The 19,074-nt window shown below is 60.2% G+C and overlaps 1 protein-coding gene across 9 annotated transcripts in view; it reads left to right on the top strand.

Moving 5' to 3' along the window:
* The window catches only part of FOXP4 (forkhead box P4), a 65,573-nt gene that overhangs the window by 22,341 nt on the left and 24,158 nt on the right, over positions 1 to 19,074 (top strand). For all 9 annotated transcript variants that reach the window (XM_067310447.1, XM_067310453.1, XM_067310454.1 and 6 more), the window contains exons 2-3: positions 559 to 760; positions 12,607 to 12,696. In XM_067310447.1, coding sequence (XP_067166548.1) covers positions 575 to 760; positions 12,607 to 12,696 — 276 coding nt within the window. In that variant the 5' untranslated portion in view covers positions 559 to 574. The remainder of the gene's footprint in view (positions 1 to 558; positions 761 to 12,606; positions 12,697 to 19,074) is intronic.

Genomic DNA, 19,074 nt, shown 5'->3' on the forward strand with positions numbered 1-19,074 from the left:
CTTTGTGGAAACGTGTCAACTTTGAAGTTCTCAAGGTGAAATGTAGCGCGGGCTCCACGTGGTTCGCTCTCCGTCGACTGAAAACTCTGCCGCTTTGCTGCCTCGAGCTGCTCAAAGGGGAGGATTGTGGAATTCCTAGTTCTGTGCAAAAAAACACAATTTCTGGGGTTTTCCTCTCTTTCATCAGTCCAGGAGAGAGATGAAAAACATGGCAATTTCCCGCGTTTACCTTGCCCCGGTGCCGATGTTTGCTGCGAGCTGCGGGAGCGTCCGGAGCGCTGGTCCCGCTGCCTGCACCCAGCTCGCTGCAGCCTCCCGCGGCGGGTCGCAGGGCGCGTGTTGGGGAGCAAACCGACCGCAGCTAAAACCGGCTGCTTTGGAAGCAAAAGCAGCCTCGTGCAGCAGGAGGTTTGAGATCCCATCCCAGCATGTCCCCGTGCGGGAGCTCCTCCCGGGGTTACCCCGGAGCAGGAGCCGGAGTGGGATGCAGGCAGGGCGAGCGGAGGGGCTGCCGCTCTCTTCTCAGCCTTGGCTCTCTCCTTCCCCTCGCTCCCGCAGGTCCCGCTAGCAAGTCATGATGGTTGAATCCGCCTCGGAGACGATACGGTCCACTCCCTCCAGCCAAAACGGGGTCGGCAGCCTCGCGAACCAGCCCGATGGGGGCGGCGGCGGAGGCGGCGGCGGAAGAGAAGGAGCAGCGAGCGGGGAGCCCAACGGCGAGATGAGCCCCGTGGAGCTCCTGCACTTCCAGCAGCAGCAGGTAGGAGAGGCGCCCGCTTCCTCCTTTCACCATCCTCCTCCTCCCGCTCGGCCCGGTGCTTTCCAAAAATCTGCACGAGGCAGCGAGGGATTGGGTCCTCCGAGTGTTTGGGTTTGCAGCCAAAAGGACTTGAAAGACCCGTGGGCTGTAAAATAAGGAGCGATCTTTTCTGCTAAATCGGTGTTCGGCCCTCTGGACGGGTAACTGGAGTCGGTCTCCCTTGCAGCGCCTTAACGCAAGGAAGCAACCTCGCGCGCGTGGGCAGGCTGTGTCCTTGCCCGCGCGTCCCTCCGTGCGCGTGCGCCGCGGGGGCTTTGCAGGCGGGGGCCGCGCGCCGTGCACACGCGTGGCCACGCAGCAAGCACCCGCCCCGGCCGCGCTCGCGTGCGCCTGCCTGCAGGTTACCTTTCAAAACAAACTTTGGAGAAAACATAAATTTTCCTCCTCGGATACTAAATAAGGCAATGATCCCTGCCTCGTACGGAGATCGCCTCCCCGAGCCATAAATTCCAGCGTGAAAGCTGTAAAAAATTGCTGTGTCTGATACTTTAGTAGTGAGTGCTGTAAATCCATTACCTGAATAACAGCCGTTTCTCACGCAGTTAAGCCCCTGTTCCCCTGATCTGCAGGGTAATCATGCGTGTAATGCTCCTGCAAGTCACCCCTGCCGGAGGAGCCGCCGCTCGCCCTCCCCGCGCGGCTGCCGCCTCGGGGCGACGGCCCCGCGTAGCGAGGAGACGGAGAGGACGGGAACGGCTCTGCCGGGGATGCCCCGGTGCTTTTTCGGCGTGTGCTGCTGGGGGCCGGGTGGAAGCCGGCTCTTGCCGTCGGTGTCGCCTCCGCGGGTGCCCGCTCGCCTTCGCCCCGGGCGCTGGGCTTAGCTCTTTGTCGCCTTGGCGCGGTCCTGTGCACCGGCCGGAGGAAGGAAGGGCCGGGAGCCAGCCCCGGAGGTGCCTCCCCAAAAACGAGGATGCCGCGGCGGGGAGCCCCGTTGCCCAAGGCCACGGAGCAGGTCGGTGGCTCCCTCCCGGGCCCTGGGTGTCGCACCGTCCTCTCGCTGCAGCTGAGAGACGGGACCCGGGAGCCCTGACTTCCCAACCCAGAGCTGGGGGCAGAGCTTGTGGCCCTCCTGGCCCAAAATCGCTCTGCAAGGTGCTGAGAAGTTGGTGCTTTGCACCACCAAGATGGTTTCGAGCGCTCCTGCGGCTCGAGACGGAGCGGGGAGCTCCGCTCGGAGACTCCCTCCGCGGCTTGAAGAGGCTCCACCGGTCCAGCTTGCCTCCCAGCCCCGTGGGCAGGCCATCTGCCCGGGTTGTCCGCATGATCCGTGTCCCCGGGAACTACACCAGGAACCGGCCAAGAGCCTTCCCGCGCCTCTGGCCTCCCTGGGGCCAGGGCGAGAGGAGCCCGGTAGGGCAGGGCCAGCCACCTCCTCCTCCTCCTCCCCGGATGCAGGAACGGGGTTCAATTCCACCCTTTCATATTTCTTCTTTTCAACTCCTGATGTAATTACTCTGGGAAAGTCGCTGGCGCACGGAATTATTAAGGCAGAGGGTTTGGTAAACTTCCAAAAGCAAATGACATCTGCAATGACAGTACCTTGGGGAGAAAAGGGAAAAAAAAAAGGCATCTCAAGGACTATCAATCTTCATGCTTCAGGGAGCAGGCTGAGCACCAGCTGGGGTCAAGAATAAATGTCCCCATATAGAGAGTTTTGCGCAATTAGGTGCTTTATGAAGGCTTTACACCATCCTGAGAAGCATCCAGCCTTCACCCCTTGTCGAAGGCAGGTTCCTGCACCGTCGGGCTGTTCCTGTCTGACAGTTCCTCTGTCCCGACTCTTGCTGCAGCTCCTGAGATGTCGGCTGTTGCTCCCTTTATTTCTATTTAACTGCATGAAATCCCAAGAAAAGTTAGGAAGTCCAGGGGTGTAAACCCACCACTCGATCTCCCCACTGAAGTTCAACTTGAAGAGCCACCAGTGGCTTTCAGAGATGAGTTTGACCTTTAGTGGCCAAGGTCTGTGGATACCTGCGTCCAACAGGCATTGGTGGGAGCTAGAAATCCTAATTCCCTTGGTGGGCTTGGACCAAAACCCCTCAGAAAGTTTCCTTCGGCTTCTGCGCTCCTGCCGCTGGGCCAGGTTTCCACCTCCAAGGCGGAAGGTGGGTCATGGGGAAGGTGTCTCGGGATAAGGCCGGGCGCAAGAGTCGGGCTCGTGCCGGTGCTGGTCTCCCGCGCACCAGATAAAAACGGCCCGGAACCATGATCCGGGCAAGAGTGACGAGGTGACGGAGGGAGCGAGAGGCAAACGCGGGAAGGCAGAAGTCGGGCACCGGGCGGGAGTTGAGGCTGAAGCGAGCAGCGCGGCGGAGCGGGCGCGCCGAGCCGTGGTCCACGCCGGGGCGCCGCGGGGCTGCGGGGATTTCTGGGGTGAAGATGCATCTCCGAGGACGCGGGGAGCTCGCTGGTGAGAGAGGGAGCCTTGCTAGCACCCTGCCTGGCCGCGAGCGTCCGGGGCACGAGCTTGAGGAGGAAACGGTGTTTCCTTGCGCGCCTGGACACCCGACGCCGTTCCTCCCGACTTGCTGGGAGTCCCTGGAGCAAGAGGACACGCGTTTCCCCGTGCTCGCAGTGGCTCCTCTCCAACGCACGCTTCGTCTCGTGGTCCTCAAGCCCACCTGATCTTCCCCCCCGCCCCGTCTGTTGCGTTTTCGGAGTGCCCTGTGGCCGGGAGAACAGGAGAGAAGCCGCCTTCTCTCCTGAGTTTCTCATTCCTCTCCAGGGTAAACACCAGCCAGCCTGGAGGCGACGGGGACCCGGCGGCCGCGGGGCAGGGTGCCGCATCCCGCTTGCGGTGACCTCCGCAGTGGGGCCGCCGCTGCAGCGCTGCCGCCCCTCGTCTCCCCGGCTCGCTGGCTTGTTCCCCCCGGGATGGGTGCTCCCGGGGAGCGTCGCTCCGGGCCGCGGGTCACGCTTCCGCAGGGAATCTAATCTCGGCGGCGGCGCGTCCCTGCAGAGTCGCGCTGCGAAGGGGCTGGAGGGGAGGAAGAGGAGCGCTTCCCCCCCCTCCCGGCCCCCCTTCCCCGGCGCTGGGGTTAAATCCCTGCATTTCAATGGAGGGGCCCGGCGGCAAAGCCTCGGCGGGCTTGAATAGCGCGCGCTCCGCTTTGTGCCGGGGTTGCCGCAGGGGAGAGGTCAGCCGGGGGCATGGGAGGGTTGCCTAGCGGCTGGGATCTCCCACCGCGGTTGCTGTGGGAACGCCGGGAGACCTCCGGCGCGCTGACATCCTGGAAGGAGGCTCAAAAGGGCCCTGCCGCCTTTGCGCATTAATGAGCTTTTAACGCGGGGGGCTAGCCCCTGCCGTCCCCGCCGCCGCGGGACCCCGGGTAATCCTCGCCGGAGCGCGGCCGGCAGGAAACCGGGGTGACGGGGGGGGGGGACGCGGGACCTTGCCGCGGGGTCCCCAAGCCTCGCTCCTGCCCCGCTGCGGCTTTGCAGCTCCCCGTTGCACCGTTGGGGCAGCGCTGCCGTCGGCGCCTGCTTCCCGGTGAGTTGGGTCTCTCCGGGGTCTCCTTTGCACCTGCACGCTTTGGAAAGGGCGCAAGCCCCGCGTTGCTCCTCTCCCTCTAAAAATCCACGGTCTTGCCCCGGAGCCGGCGTTTTAAAGCCTCCCGGGAGCCCGGAGCCGGGGCTTTGCGTGCGGGACGGAGCGCGACGGTCGTCGCGGTGGGACTCTCGCTGTGCACCACTGCTCGCCGGCACCCTCCCGGCGGACGGCGCGAGCGGAGAGCGAGGACGGAGGTCCCCGGTGCTGAGATTCGGGGAGGGAGGTTCAGGGAGGCAGCGCGTGGGCGGAGGGACTCGGAGCGGGACATCCTGGGGGAAGCGTGAGCAAAGCCTGCGTTCGGCTCAGTGTGACGTGTTTTCCCCTGAATTTAGTTTTTTTCTTTTTCTTTTTCTTTTTTTTTCCCCCTCCTCTAAGTCCCACCCCAAAATCCGAACCCATCCCAGCGGTAACCCCTGCTGGCAGCAGTCTGAGCGCCGGCAGCGCAGCGCCTGCAGGAGCCGGAGGCCTGGGAATCGCAGCGGGCCTGATTCCCAGGGGAATAGCCCCAAATCCCCAGCCTTGCCAGGGCTCCTGCGTCATGCTGTTGATGCAGACCTTGCCCCTCGAGGCGCACGGTGCTGCTTCTCGCCCCAAACCCTGCCTCCCCCCCGGCTCCGAGCCTAGAGGCTCGTACGGTAGCTCTTTCCAAATTGCAATCCTATAGAAAAGGAGCCATCTGGAAAACCCATCCAGCCAGCCAGCCGCTCTAACGTTGCTCTGCGTTTTTTTATTATCCAAAAAAGCCCTTGCAATTTATTGCAGACACATGTAAAATAAATGTTAAGTTATTAAACAAAAATAAGGCTTTTAAGAGAGGAGCAAATCGGACTTTTTCTCTATTTGAAGAAGGGTGTGGATGGGGGAGGAAGGGCACTTCCCTATGGTAGGAAAGATACCGTTCCATAAAACATGTGATCACATTTCAAATATATTGTGTAATATGCTATTATTAGGGTATTTAAGATAAAAATGAGACCAGAGCACTTAAGTGAAACTCATCTCTCTATTAGGTTCCTTGATTTATATTTCATATTTTACTGAGCGTGAATGCAGGAGGGTTTCTTTTTTTCCCCCCCCCCCCTTTTTTCTTTTTTCCCGGCTAGGAGGGAGGATGGGATTGTCGGGAGCTTGTTCCTTGTCTTCTTCATTAGTGGAAATGGGTTTAACCCCTTGCCTGTGAGCACTGAAGAGTCAGGAGTGGAGGAATAAAGTCCAGAAGCATTCGAGTGTGTGCAGCGAAAGGGAGACCGGCTGGGGCCGAGCGGGAAAGAGGCACAGAGTTAGTTGTAAAAGGACTTTTTTTTCCTTCTTTTTCTTCTTTTTTCTCCTATGAAGAATTGTGTCATTTTGTTAATTTTGATCTCGTGGAGCCATTTGGTTCTGGTTAAGCCGGGCTGGGGCTGGGCTGGGTGGAAGTGCTTTTCAATATGGCATCATTTACGGTTAATATCCATCTAAAAATATCTGCGAGCGTGTGTGTTGTTTTAATAGCTCTAATTCTGGAATGCGACGATGTCATTTTTATGAGGCTAGCGTAAAAAACTTTCTTTTGGTTGACTTTTTCTCCCTTCCCAGCCCCACCACCAGAAACCGCTTTTTTGGGCAAAAGGAGTAGAGGGAAAGCAGAAGATAGAGAATCTCTTTACAGAGCCGCTTTCTGCCTCCTTCCCTGCAAAACTCTTGGTTTCCTATAATTTTTTTTAATTTTTTTTGTTTTGTTTTAACTCATTGGAGGCTAAAACCCACTCAGAGCTTTGATCCCATCCAGGTGGAAATTCCCTGGGCTATTTTTGGGCAGTGGTTCCCATCCGGGGCTGCCCGGGAAGCCGCTCTCCCTGGCACGGCGGAGAGCAGTGGGGACGCTTTTGGCTTCTGCTGCTGGAGCGTCCGGGCATCGCTGGTAATCATTAAGTATGCCGTTTTAAAAATAAAATACCTTGTAGAATAAGGTACTTTAAAAATACCCTGGCCACATTTTTTCCATTGTGGCGCTTGATTTTCTGGGAGGCTTGTGACACTTTTAGGAAGACCCATGGATGTCTCTGTCCTTGCCCAGTAACTTCTGAACTTTTTGACCTACTTCTTCCAAATTTGACCAGGTGATTCAAGGCCTTGGAGAGGTTCAGTTCTGGCAAGTTTTAGGGGAGTGGCCAAGTGGCCAAAAAGAAGTGGCCAAGCAAAGGTGAGAGATTAACTTAGGGGCTGAAGTGCGAGTCGGTCTCCGTCTGCATCGCTGTTGTACGTGGTGCACGTGAGCTGCCGTCTCCTCTGCCCGGGCTCCTCCGTCGCTTGGGCCTGATGTGCCCCGTTTTTCCCCCTGGGAGAAAATGAATTTTGCGATATTTGCCAGGGGCAGGCAGCCAAAAGCTGCTTACCCGCCGTTCGGGGAGTCTCCATCTCTGCAGAGCAAGCGTAGTCCGGGCACGCGTCCCCTCCTCTGGACTTGCTGCAGCGTCTCAGCTGCGTGCGAAGGGCCATCGCCTCCGGGGGCGCGGGGAGAGGTGGTCTTCTGGGGCACGCTCCTTCGCCCGGGGAGGCGAGGAGGTCTCCCCCGCTGAGGTGCACCAAATTCATTGCATCCAAGAGGAGAGCTTCGCTGCCAGGTTAATGCGTTCCTTGGCTCGCCTGCTTGGCTCTGCCGGAGGACGTGGAATCCAGCCTGGAAGAGCGCGAGAGCCTTTTGGGGAAGAGCTAATGAATTAATCTCCAGGTATGTTGGGTGGAAACCGGGATAATGGGCTATTTCCCCTCTGGAGTCCACACGCCCTGGCTGGAGGATGAGCCGCTTTCTTCTGGGAGAAGGGCGAGGATCCACCCGCCCCGTTCATTCGGGGAACGCAAGGGGTTCGGTGTGGCGGTGAAGGCGAGCGGCCTCTCCCGGCTCATTGCCCCGCCAGCCCGGGCGCCTGGGGAGCCTTCGCTGCCCTGGGAGCTCCTCCGGCTCCCCGGGAGCTGCTCCTGGCACGGCGGTTCTGCTGTCTGGACACTGTGTTCGGCCGCACCTGGGATTAATCCGAGGCATGTTTTATTTGCCGCCCCCACACGCGCTTTTTAGCATTTCTTGGTGCTCTGGTGTTTTTGCAGCCTAGCTGCAAAAAAACCTTGCAAAAGTCAAGCGAGGAGCATGTACAGCGCGCGGCAGGTGAGGCAGCATGAGGTGGGAATGCTGGAATTAGGGGAGCTTTTTCCTCCAGCGTGCTAAGAACTTGTCTAGGCACTCTTCAGTTTTTTGGTTGCTTTTAGAAATGCGTGCTTGGAAGTCGGTCCAGTTATGGAGTATGTTCTACCTCTGCCATGGACCTTGTATCATACTAGAGCACTGCCTAATTAGAGAAATAGCGGGAGGCGCACCAGGACACCGGCAAAACCTTGGCTATATTTTTCTGATTTAGTTCTAGTGGTTTAAAAAAAAAAAGGGTGTAGGGGGGAAAAGCTAAGTTAATTAAATGAGCGTAATCCTACTGCGAAGACCAGGTTAAAATCCTCCTACTCCAGACGTAGATTTACCAGGACGGGAGGCTCAGGGCTGGTGACCCAAACCGGTAGCATATGTGCTCGTACGTAGCCTGGGGTAGTTGTGGGCCACCCCAGCAAAATAAGAATTACCGTCCTCTTCCGAAGCCCTGAAACATGTCGCTGCCGCTCTTTTGGAGGACAAAGCCAAAGAGCATCAGCTCTTGACGCAAGCGTCTGAGACATTACAAACTTTTTTATGGGATAATTTGCTGATCAAAGGGAGCCATCCAGGAGCATGATGAATTTGACACAACCCATTCGTTCCTAATTACGGGTAACGTGCTAATGACTCTTGAATAACACCATGCGGCAGGATACAAGTTTAAAAAAAATCATCTTGCTCCAGTTCATAGACTCGGGAGGTGAAAGCCCAGCCAGTTTTAAGGGGGAGACTTTCTCCCTGCTGCCGTCGGGTGGTTTCAGAAGTAAGGCGAGATTACGGGCAATGCCCTGCGTGCTTATCCCTACGGAAAGGCTTCCTCCCACTGGCATCTAGAGTTGTGCAAGGTCTCCAGCCCTTTGGAGTGAGGTTAAGAAATGTGGCTTTCCCATCAGCTTCTGTCCAGCAAGTTTTGCCTCTCCTCTTCCATCCAACGGCTTTGAGCTGGGGTCGTCTCTCGGACGGCGAATGTCCCTTCTCCTTGCGGCGGCTCCGCTCCCTGGAAAAGCTCTGGGCACGAACCTCCCCGAGGCCGGGCCGAGCTGGGAGCTGCGACGCCGGTTTGGAGATGTCACCGAGGCTTTTGCACAGCGTTCGGGTCTCAGCAGCTTTTGCCTTTGACGCTCCGCGAGGCCGGCCGCGGCGAGGAGGGGCCGCTCGGGGGGAGGCCCCCCGCGTGCAATTGTAAGGCCATGTCATTTTTTCCTGTAAATCTTGTAATTTCGTGCTTCAGAGCACAACAAAGTGAGAGAGTCAGCAGGGAGCGAATGAAATCCCCCTGCTCCGAGGGGCGGCGGGCGCCCGCGGTGCGGCCGTGCCGCCGGCCTCCCTCGATCCCGCTGCTTGGCTCTGGGCACCGGCCACCGGCCCGGTCCCCAGCCTGGCCCGCCGCCTCCGGATGCCGAGTCCAGCGCTGGCACGAGCCACCTTCGTCTCGTTCGAGTGATTTGCCAGCTTAAACTCAGGCAGACTTTACCGGGATCCCAAAGCCTCGTAAAAGCCGGGGGCTGTCCCCGCATCGCCCTGTGGACAAAGGCGCCGTTGTGCGGCCGGGGCGATTAAATCCGGGTCTCCCGGAGACCTTTTGCTGGCTGGAGAAGCAGCGTTGCCTTTGGCAGGCGGGAGAGCGGCTCCCGCACGGGTTAACTTCCAGGGAGCGGCTGGGCTTGGAAAGCGCGATCCTGGGAGCATCCTGCCTAGCGCGGTGCCTCTGGAGCGGGTCCGGTCTCTTTTTTTTCCTCGTCTCCTGCTTTTTCTCCATCCGCTGCCCTGATTTTGTTCCGGCTCTGCAAGAGACCTGTGTGGGTCCCCTCATCCCGCTGGCATTTCGGGTTTGGCCATGGCGGAGCTTCGGCTGTCCCCGAGGACGTGCCGCGAGTCCCACAAAGCCGAGGACCCGATGCTGGGTCTCCGCTCCGAACCAAACCTGCCTTTGCGCTGATGGAGCCGGTGACGGCGAAGCATCCCGGGGCGCTGCGGGGAGGACTGCGACGGGAGCGCGTCCGCCACGTCTGGCTCCTCCGAAGGCAGAGCTGAAACCTCATCGCAGGAGCAAAGTGATGGGAAGCGGCGTCCTCGGGCTTTGAGGCCGCCCCGGGCCGGTTGTTGGCATCCTTTCGGTTGCATTTTGCCTGTTTCTTGTACAGACGCTAATTGCGTCGGCTTGTCGCCGTGCGCGAGCCCCTGCGGATGCCGGAGGAGTTTCACACGGTGCAAACGGAGAAACCAAACACAGGCAGAGCTCTGTGAAAGGCACCGAGCAAACGCACGGAGAAACGCCGAAATCTCGGGTGGCCGGTGCGCACGCGCGAGCTGCAGCCGGTGATCCGGCACCCGTCGTTGGGTGGGCGCCGGATGCCCGCTCGGCACGCGTGTGCGAGAAGAGACACCGCGGCGGCACGGCGCAGCCTCGGGTTGGCTTCCACCACACTTGGATTCTTGCTGCAATTACTGTTTTCATTTTTGAGCAGTAATTAAAATATCGGAGCTTTGGCTGTCATAACTGTCGCGCGGCTTTGCGTTCGCGTTACCCGTGTGCGTCTCCTCCTGCTGATGAGAGGGAAATAACGTGTCCATGGAGGAGTTGGGCAGGCGACTTTCGCCGTGGTCCCGGTGGTCTTTGCCGGGATGCCCGGGCTCAGTGGTTCCCGGCAGCGAATGCCCACGTCGGTCCTCGAGGACTGCGTGGCGATGAGGCCGTGCAATTCGGGAGCAGCCTGCCCGGGGCCATCTGTGACATAGGGACCTTCCTTCCAGCAGGCTTTCCCGGGGTTTGCACTTAAAACTTGCAGCGCGGGCTGGGGAGCGCCGGTGCCTTGGCCGCGGGCGCCCGGCGCCCAGGTGGGGCTGCTCTTTGATTTGCTTTCCTTCCCCGGGGGCTGCGCGTCCGACAGGCCCAGTCAATTTATCTCCGGCACGTAGCTTTAGGATCCCGTATGGTTTTGAAATTCCTGGACTTTTGACTTTCATGGGGCTGTTTGATGGTTCGCAAACGCAGTCAAAAACACACTTTGCTTCCTGCCTGCTCTCCAGGGCTGCTCTTTGCTGCATTTGGGGCACAGCTGTTGGGTTTGGGTCCCTCGATATGAATTTTTTTTTTTAATAAAATAGGCAGGGCCGTGTCCACCTTACGGATGGACATGCCGTGCGCTTGTATCCACAGCAGAACCGCAGCCAGATCCTTCCCTAGCCAAAACCGGTGCTCGCAACCGCCGGCTTCGGCAGCACCTTTCGAGTTACCTCTCGTTTCCCGGGCGCGTTTCTAATTCCTTGCCCGCCTGCGAGAGAGGCGTCAGAGAGCTTTTATCCAAACCGAGCAGAGTTGCGGCACAACTCGGAAACGCTTTGCTCCAAATTTGCCGCATAGGCTATTACCGAGCAACTCCCCCATGGAGATGATGCTAAATTAAATAGTAGGTAATGAGTCGTCTTGGACGCTCCATTGAGCGACTGGTTAAGGGGGACCGGGGTGCTCCTCGATGAGCAGAGGTTAAATAAATAGCTGAGCAGAGCGTGGCCGCGCGTGAGTGCGCCGTAAGGTGCAGCCCGCGCGGGCAGCGCCGCCTTCGCCTGCGCCCGCAGGGCACCGCTTTGCACCGGGGACACGTTATTCCTTCCCAGCTGCAAAGGTGGAAAATTCCCGCGCGGCCTTTTCCCCGTGCCGGGCCGTGCCGTGCCGTGCTGCGCCGCGCCGCACCCCGGGAGCAGCGGGGCCGGGCGCTGCCGCCGCCTCCTGGAAGCCGGCGCGGTGATTTACGGCCGGGGTGTTGACAGCTCGGGGGAACCCACATGCTGTTTGCAGCACCGCCAAGCTGGGCTCTGACCCGCCGACCTCCCCCCCGCCGCTCCCCCCGCCTGTCTCCGCGCGGTAATAAAAACCTGTCTTGCAGGCAGGACTACAATGACTTTGTTGTTCAGAAATGTACCCAAAAAAAAAAAAGAAGCATGCACACAGAGAGAATTTCTTTAAAAGCAAAAATAAGGAACGTATGAGGAAGCGGGCCTGGGAGCAGCAGCCGGGGTACCGCAGGGTTGTTTTTGTTAGAGCTTATTCCCTTGGCCTGCTCGCGGCTCCTGAATGAGCCTCTCTCTTTTTTGGGCTTGCGCGCGTGTGCGGCGCTTGCAAGCGGCTCGCTCCCTGCCTGCTCGCACTTGTTGCTCTCTCCGCGCTGTCTCTTTGCAGGATTTTCTCTCATTTCACATATTTGCTCGTTGCTGTTGTTACTGTTCTGCATGCATTGGTACGCGGTTGCTTACGTGCGTTTCCAAAAGTGTTCTTTTAACTGTTTATGGTGGGTTTTTTTGTTTTTTTTTAACCTCTTGCGCAAACAAATTGCGTGACTTCTACCTCCTTTCGGCAAGACCCTTAGCAAACTGGTGCGTGTTAAGGAAACTAATAACCCTTTCTAAGCAAACACTCATAAAAAGCAGCGTGTTGCACGCTGGGTCGCTTGCAAGTGTTGCTAACATCGCCGTGAACTCTGTCAGCTGCACGGACCCGTTTGCGGATTATTAATGCAGGGTGGAAACCGCGCGCCGCACCACCAAATCCCGGCTGGCGACTGCGACTCTTGGTGCTACAACGTGACAATCAGCTGTATAATTAAGTACATATTGTATCTTTAGACATGTGGGTTGTCAGCTTCAGGAAAAACCCCAAGCGCTGTGCTGCGGCGGCGGCGGCTTGGCGGGAGCGTGGGATCAAACGGAAGGAAGATTCCCAGCGTCTCCCGGCGGGCGCGCGCCCTTTGGTTTCGCGCAGGCTGTGCGTTGCCGGAGGATGCGTTCGCTAGGAGCGGCGCTTGCAAAGGGGTTGCCCGAGATGGAGGCGATAGGGGTGGAAAAAGTGCCAAACGCCTGGAAAAACGGGGCCCCGAGCGATTTATGGGAGGTTGCGCGCAGGTCTTTGGCGCAGCGGGAATCGCAGCGCGGGACAGCCAGTCCGCGCCTGGCGCGGTTAATCCAAAGGGCTTCGGGGAGCCAGCGCGGGCGGGCGGGCGACGCGGTGGGACGGGGACGGCTCCTCTGCCCCCTGCCCACCCTGCTGTGTCTCTTTTGCAGGCTCTCCAGGTGGCACGACAGTTCCTGCTGCAGCAGGCCACGGGGCTCAGCTCGCCCGGCGGCAATGACGCCAAGCAGCCGGCGGTGCAGGTGAGGCCGGGACGCTCGCCCTGCCCGGGGAGCACTCGGCTGCAAGCCGACGCCGTCGCGAAGGGCCCCGGGCGCATGCACAAACCCTTCTTCAGGACGGCCCAAGGACCCCCAGTGAGGGAACCCCCCCTTTAAACCTCCAGAAGCTTTTTTTCTAGCCCCCCAGCTAAATTCGCATCCCTTTCCTTTAGCTTTCCTCCAGCAGGCTGCAAGGGAAGAGGCTGTTGGGGTCGGGGTGTAATTTGGGTGAGGGGTTCCCTCCGTCCCTTGCCGCTCCCCTCCTCGGCCGAGCGCGGGGTCCTGGGGGATGACAGTGCCCGGAGGGGCCGTCGCAACTCCCCCGGGATTCGCATCGTGCATGGGTGTTTTCTGCAGCGGATGCTGGGCTTGGATGGTGGGAGCATCCCGGGAGTCATCCCAGGTGCTGGCTGCTGCGGGCAGTAAAATCACTGCAGGGACGCCAGGCTCTGGGTGCAGCACGTCCTGCTCCCTCGGCGCGGGACCTTCCCCTTTCTCCCCACTGCCCCGGCAGGGAAGGGGGAGACAGGGTGGAAGAGGGAAAGAAAAGGGGCCCAAACCCAGAGAGCGCGGGAGAAGGGAGGGGAGGAAGAACGAAGCAAAGCCCAAGCGAATGGGAAGTGACAATTTAAATAGCTGTGCGGAGGGGCTCTCCCTTCAGGCTAATTAAATTTATCGGAGAACAGCAGGTTACCTTATTAGAGCCACGTGGGCTTAATTAACAAAGGAAAGTAATTAGCACAAGCTCTCTCCGAGCTGGAGGTCCTGCCGGTGCAAGCTGCGGCGGTGGGCGGCGAGGGATCGGAGCTCAGCCGGGACTGCGGGCCGTTCTCCTTGCCCCGCTCGCGGCGATGGAGCCGGGGGGTTAAACTGCCTCCGCCAACTGCTTTGCATTTATTTTTCCCTGTGTTTCCCTCCCCTTCTCCACCGTTTAGTTCTGAGCTGCGGAGTTGCATCCCCATTGCAAGCAACCCCCCCCCTTTTTTTTTCCTCCGTTAGGTCTGTTTTTCCCCTCTTGTGGCTTTATGTTTGGCGTTGGGGGGGCTGCAGAGCGTAAGGTGCCCCCTGCACCCCTTTGCTCCCGCGTCCTCGAGCTGCCGGGAGCTGAGATGCGGCCTTCCCACCTCTCACTTTGGAGCGATGCTGTTTTGCCGGGCCGCAGGGCCCGTTGCGTGCTGGAGCGGCAGGAGCGCTCCTTCGGGACTTGATGTTGCTTCCCAGGGCAGCTCCCCCCGCGCGGCAGCCGCACGGGGCCGCGGTGGGCGCCCGCTCCGGCACGGCAGAGACGCCTGGGTGAGGGCAGAGCGCTGAACCTCCGTGCCCGGAGTGCTATCCCGCCGAGTTTCCGGGCTACACAGCACCGCCGTCCTCGCGGGAGCCCCGCGCGGCTCCCGGCTCGTGCAGGGGAGCGGAGGCGACGCCGCAGCCGCGCCGTTAGCGGCGGTAATGAGCCGGGGCTGCCGGGGCGCGAACAGGCGGCTTTTTTCCAAGAGCGTTTTCAGGAAGGAAATGCAGTCACTGCATGGAAAAATCTCTCGGAAGAACAAAGGCAGAAAGAGTGAAGTCAGATTCCGGTAATGGGCGTCCCGCTCCCCTTCGGTGCCGCGCGCGGGTCTCTCTGCCCTCGCTTCCCTTTCACGCTGTTTTCTGCTCCCCGTTTCTGCGCCCGGTTGCAGCGCGTGTGCGTGTCCCTTTGCTCCGTCTCCCTGCTCACCTCCCCTCTCTCCCTCTTCCCGTCCATCTGTCCGGCTTTTCCAGAGTTAACTCGATCTGCCTTTCTCCCCCCCACCCCTCCTCCTCCTCCCTTTTGTGTTGCAAAGGAACTTGTGAAAGTGGTAGACGTGAGTCAGAAATAGCTCATAACTCAGCTGCCTCCCCCCGGCCGGCCTGCCCCTGCCCGGCAGCTGGAGCGGGATCCCGCCGAGGGGAGATAGGGGATTAAGCAGGCTCCTTTGAAAGGAAGTTTATCTAACGGCGGAGTGGTGTGGATGAGACTGGCCAGGACGGCTGCTCCGCAGCGGGGGGAGGAGGAGGAGGAGGAGGAGGAGGAGGAGGAAGGCTGCATCCCCAGGCAGCAGCTCCTGAAAGCAGAGCCCAGCCGGGGAGGGGGAGAGCGTGGCGCAGGGAACGCGGCGTTCCCGAAACCCGGCAAACGGGGCCCACGGGGCCCGAGCAGCCGTAGCCCTTGCACTCTTGCCCTGCAAAGGTGCAGGTGCACGGCAGCCCGCCAGGGTCCGGGTCCAGCAGCGGCGGCGGCGGCTTTGGGGTGGCCGGAAAGGCAAAATTCGAGGATTTTTTGTAGGAACGAGAGATTGCCGATGACGCGGAAAGCCAGCGGCCGAAGCGTGCCGGCGGGCCAGGTGCACGCCTGCTTTTTCCTCCTCCTCGAGCTCCCAGACCCGACTGCCCCATCACTTGGTGCTTTGGGGGAGAAGCTGTTTCATCAGCCTCCTCGCGACCCCTTGCTGCCCTGCTCCTCGCCCCCAGTCCTGGGTGAAGTTTGCAGGAGGATCGGGGTCCCGGCGTGGTCAGAGCAACCAGATGTCCCATGTCAAAAGCCAGGAGCACCGCAAAGTCCCTGCTGTGTCTGAGGCCGCTGGCTCGCGTACGTAGCGAGCAGCACCCTGCCACCTCGCTGATGGGGACGGGACGCTTACGGGGCACCGCGCCAGCGGGAATATTAACGACGGTCGGCAACGGCATGCTCTTAAAAAACAAACAAGGAGCTGCTGAGCTCGATAGCGATCTCAGTTTTGAGTACGAACCCTCTCTCCCCCCAGGTGCCTGGAGGTGCGGTTGCATGCGGATAGTCTCACAGCTGACGTTCAAATTGCAGCTGCGTTAAAAGGGAAGGGGGGGGAAGCCCGAAACATTTTAAAAGGGTTTTGTTTCTTTGCAACTTTAAAGCAATTAGAAACTTGGCAGAGACGGACAAAATGTTGCATCGGAGGCTTTTCCCTGCAGATGGTTTGCACAGCGCTTCTCTCTCCTGGCACGGTCGGGAAGGGCCCATCCGGCCCTAATCCGTGTTTTTGGTGCCGGGCCGCTTTGTGGCTATGGGACCCTGCTGAATCGTCAGGTGTTTGGGAGTTTTGTGGCCTCTCCCGGGGTCCCATCCCGCACCGCGGCGGGAGCAGGGGGTCTATGCGCTGCCGGGGAGAGCGACTTGCTGCGGTTAAGAAGCCTCTGTAATGGGAGAAGGGATGAAGGGCGCCGAGGGAAGGGGAGCGGAGTTCGGAGCAAACTGCGGGAAATTGCTTTTCTTTTGTCTGCTGTGGCGGGGAGGGCGCTGGAGCGGAAAAGTGTATTTTGTTGATTTGAAACTTGAGTGAAATGGGTAATGAAGACAGATCAATACCAGCCCTTCTGCGGTCCCTCTCCAGGAAAAAGCAGAGCAGCCCGTCCATCTCGGCTCGCGCGCCGCGACGTTTCCCACGCGAACCCGCCGCGCCGAGGGGCGGCCCCTGCTCTCCCCCGGCCGTTCCCGGAGCACGTCCTCCGGCAGCCTCCCTGCTCCGGGTTTCGCGGCTCAGGGTGGCGCACGGGGGTCCGAGCCCCCTCTCGTCGGCTCGGTGCAGGTCAGGCGAGGCCGGGGGTCCGTCCCGGGCTCGCACCGGTGCCCGCGGCATCGCCGCCCGCCCCGGGCCGTTCAGTGCTCGTGCAGGTGGCCGGAGCCAGCTAAATCGGGCAGGGGGCGATTTGCACCAGTTAGTTTTTGTGCCGTGGGCTCGCGGGGAGCGTTCAAGCGCCGGAGCCCTGGCGGGAGGGAGCGCTTTGCTTTCTCCGGGAACCCCCACGGTCCCGGTGCAGGAATGGGATGGTGGTGCCCAGCCATGGCAGCAGGGAGCCGGGCCGCCGTCTGCGCTGGCGCGGGAGTTTGGGAGTGTGGTTTTAGGTGTGGACCTGGAAATGCAGGAGGAGCCGTTTTTCCCCATAACCGCTGCGGCGCGCTGCCCCGGCCTCCCCTGGGACTGTGCCGGCTCCTTCGGAAATTGCTGCATGTAAGGAACAGCTTGTGTTCGAGTTGAAGGTCAGCACAGGGATGCTTCGGTGCCGAGCGGACCATGGGCTTTCCAACGCTCCCCATGCCACCAGGGAGCATCCCGGCCCCGGCAGAGCCTCGCATCCGCTCCGCGTCGAGCCGGCTCCCGCCTGGCATTGCGGTAAGCGCAGCCGCGGCATCCCACGTTGCTTCACCAAGGCAAGACGCCCCGGAGGGAGAGCACACAGCTCCGCTGGTCTCCTTGGTCGGCGAGTTTGGGAATCCTGTCTCCTCCCTGGAGCGGCTGGACGTCGTATTCTCCCGGCTGGAGGGGATGGCGCGTTCCCCGAAATCTGGTTCCAGCTTTAAAGAAAAAAAAAAAGAAAAAACCCAGCATCGCTCCCCAGCCCTGCTGTCTTACGCCCGGCCAAATCCTGTTTCGCTCAGCCGGCTTTGGCAGAGTTGCTCCATGCTTACACCAAGCGCCGAGTTTCCTCTTTAATACCCGGCTTGTTTTCCACCCACTGCCTGCTTATCCGCCCCCTCCCCAACAGCTCCTTTCTCTGGCACGGAGGGATTACAACCAAGACAGCCTGGAAAATCACCCCCTCGAGATTCGGTTCGCAAATCGGAGATACAGCGTCAAGGCTTTTTGTTCGACAGCCAAAGCTGTTAGTAAGCAGTTTTGCGGAGTGGCAGGAGGCCAAGGCGTGAGTCAAGCCCGGCTTTAACTCGCTATCTGGCAGATGCCAGCTCATGACACACGGCGCGGGCCGTTCTTGGAGAGAAGCAGCCCGCGGTCCCGGCCGCCGGCGACAGACCTTAGTCGTGGCCAAGGAGGATGCCGGAGAGTGAATTTGCAGAGCGAGGGGGAAAAAAACATTTAAAAAAATCCCAGCCCTCGTGGAAGCGGCGGAGCTGGGGGTGTCCTGGGCGGCCGGCGCGGTGCGGCGCGAGCTGTGCAAGCCCCCGAGGTCTCCGCAGGGCCCCTCGTGCATTGGGACAGGGCTTTTTTTATTGCTTTTTGGGTTCAGTGCTGGGTGCCGTACAAAGCTACGGCCGCTCCTGCATCCAAGAGAAGTCTCCGGCTGTTTTGCAGACCCGACAGCTCGGTGCACGCCGCAGCCGGGGGTGCGGTGAGCACGTCTGGGCAGCTCGTGCAAAGGCCCCGAGCGCCGCTTCGCTCCCTCTCCTCTTCAGTGGACCGGCTGCCACCAGGTGCCTCCGAGGGGCTCCCGGCCGGGTTGTTTCCGCGGATATCCCTTTTTGCAGGGAGAGCAGCTGTTGTGGCCGCCGTGGCTCGACGGAGGCAGCTGGGCTCGTAACCGGAGCCCGGGCTGGGAAAGGGCCGTGCTGTGCCGCCCTGCTCGTGCCGAGCGAGCTGGGTTTGGACGAGCCGGCCGGGGCGGCGGAAACGGTGCAGCCTGGCTGGCGCTTGGCACCGGCGCTCGGACCCGGGCGAGCGGGATAAGGTGCAGGTTCGCGGCACCGGCACCTCCGCCGCTCCTCGAGGAGCCGCCACCATTTCCCCGTGTCAGCTCGGCATCTTAGCGCGCGCGCGGGAGAAAGCCATTTAAGGCAGACAAAGGTTGTATGAAAATATAATTCTGCTTTTGTTAGCAGCCATCAAACTCTAAAAAGCGTCGCTTTTGTTTTCTTGTAACATTGTGAAAACCTCGTGTCGGATCGAGAGCTGGGGCCCTCTCGACTAATCGCCTCTCCTTTGTGTTTTTAGATTATAGGGGCAATTAGTGTTGTCAAAACCTCTGGCAATTCTCTTTGCTCTTGACAGGGTGTCAGTCCGCTGGGCGAGAAATGGAAGGTGTTATAACTCTCCGGTAATTAGAGTGCCTCCGATTTGAAAATGCCAGCGAACGCGTACGAGCGGCCGCGCGTGGGGGCGGGGAGGCGGCCGGGCTGGGGGATGCAGATGAGCAATTAATTAGGGGCTCTCATTCCCCGCACGTTGCCGGCTGATGAATCGGCAAAGGGAAATTAGTGGGATGCTTAGCTCCTGGCGCGCGGGCGCGGACCCCGTGTGCGGTGCCGGTGCCGCCGCGCGGGTTCGCGCCCTTGTGAGCCTTCCCAGATGTTGCCCGCGTGCCCGGCACAGCTGGCTGCAGCGGGAGCCGGCACCCGACCGGGGGACCCTCCGCCTGCAAAGAGCGGGAGCGCGGGAAGAGCAGCTCCTCCGCCGGGGCGCCGTGGGGCTGGGCCAAGCGCCGGGGCCGCTCGGCCTCGCTCGCTGCAGGGCCGGGCTCTTTGCAACGCGGTGATTTTGCCGTGGCGCGGCTTTCGGGGCTCGTGCCCCCTCTGCGCGTTTGCAGGAGCCGGAGGAGTTGGAAGGCTTTGCAGCTCCTGGCCGGGGGGAGTCAAGC

The sequence above is a fragment of the Apteryx mantelli genome, chromosome 25 (assembly GCF_036417845.1).
Source record: "Apteryx mantelli isolate bAptMan1 chromosome 25, bAptMan1.hap1, whole genome shotgun sequence".
NCBI classification, from domain to species: Eukaryota; Metazoa; Chordata; class Aves; order Apterygiformes; family Apterygidae; genus Apteryx; species Apteryx mantelli.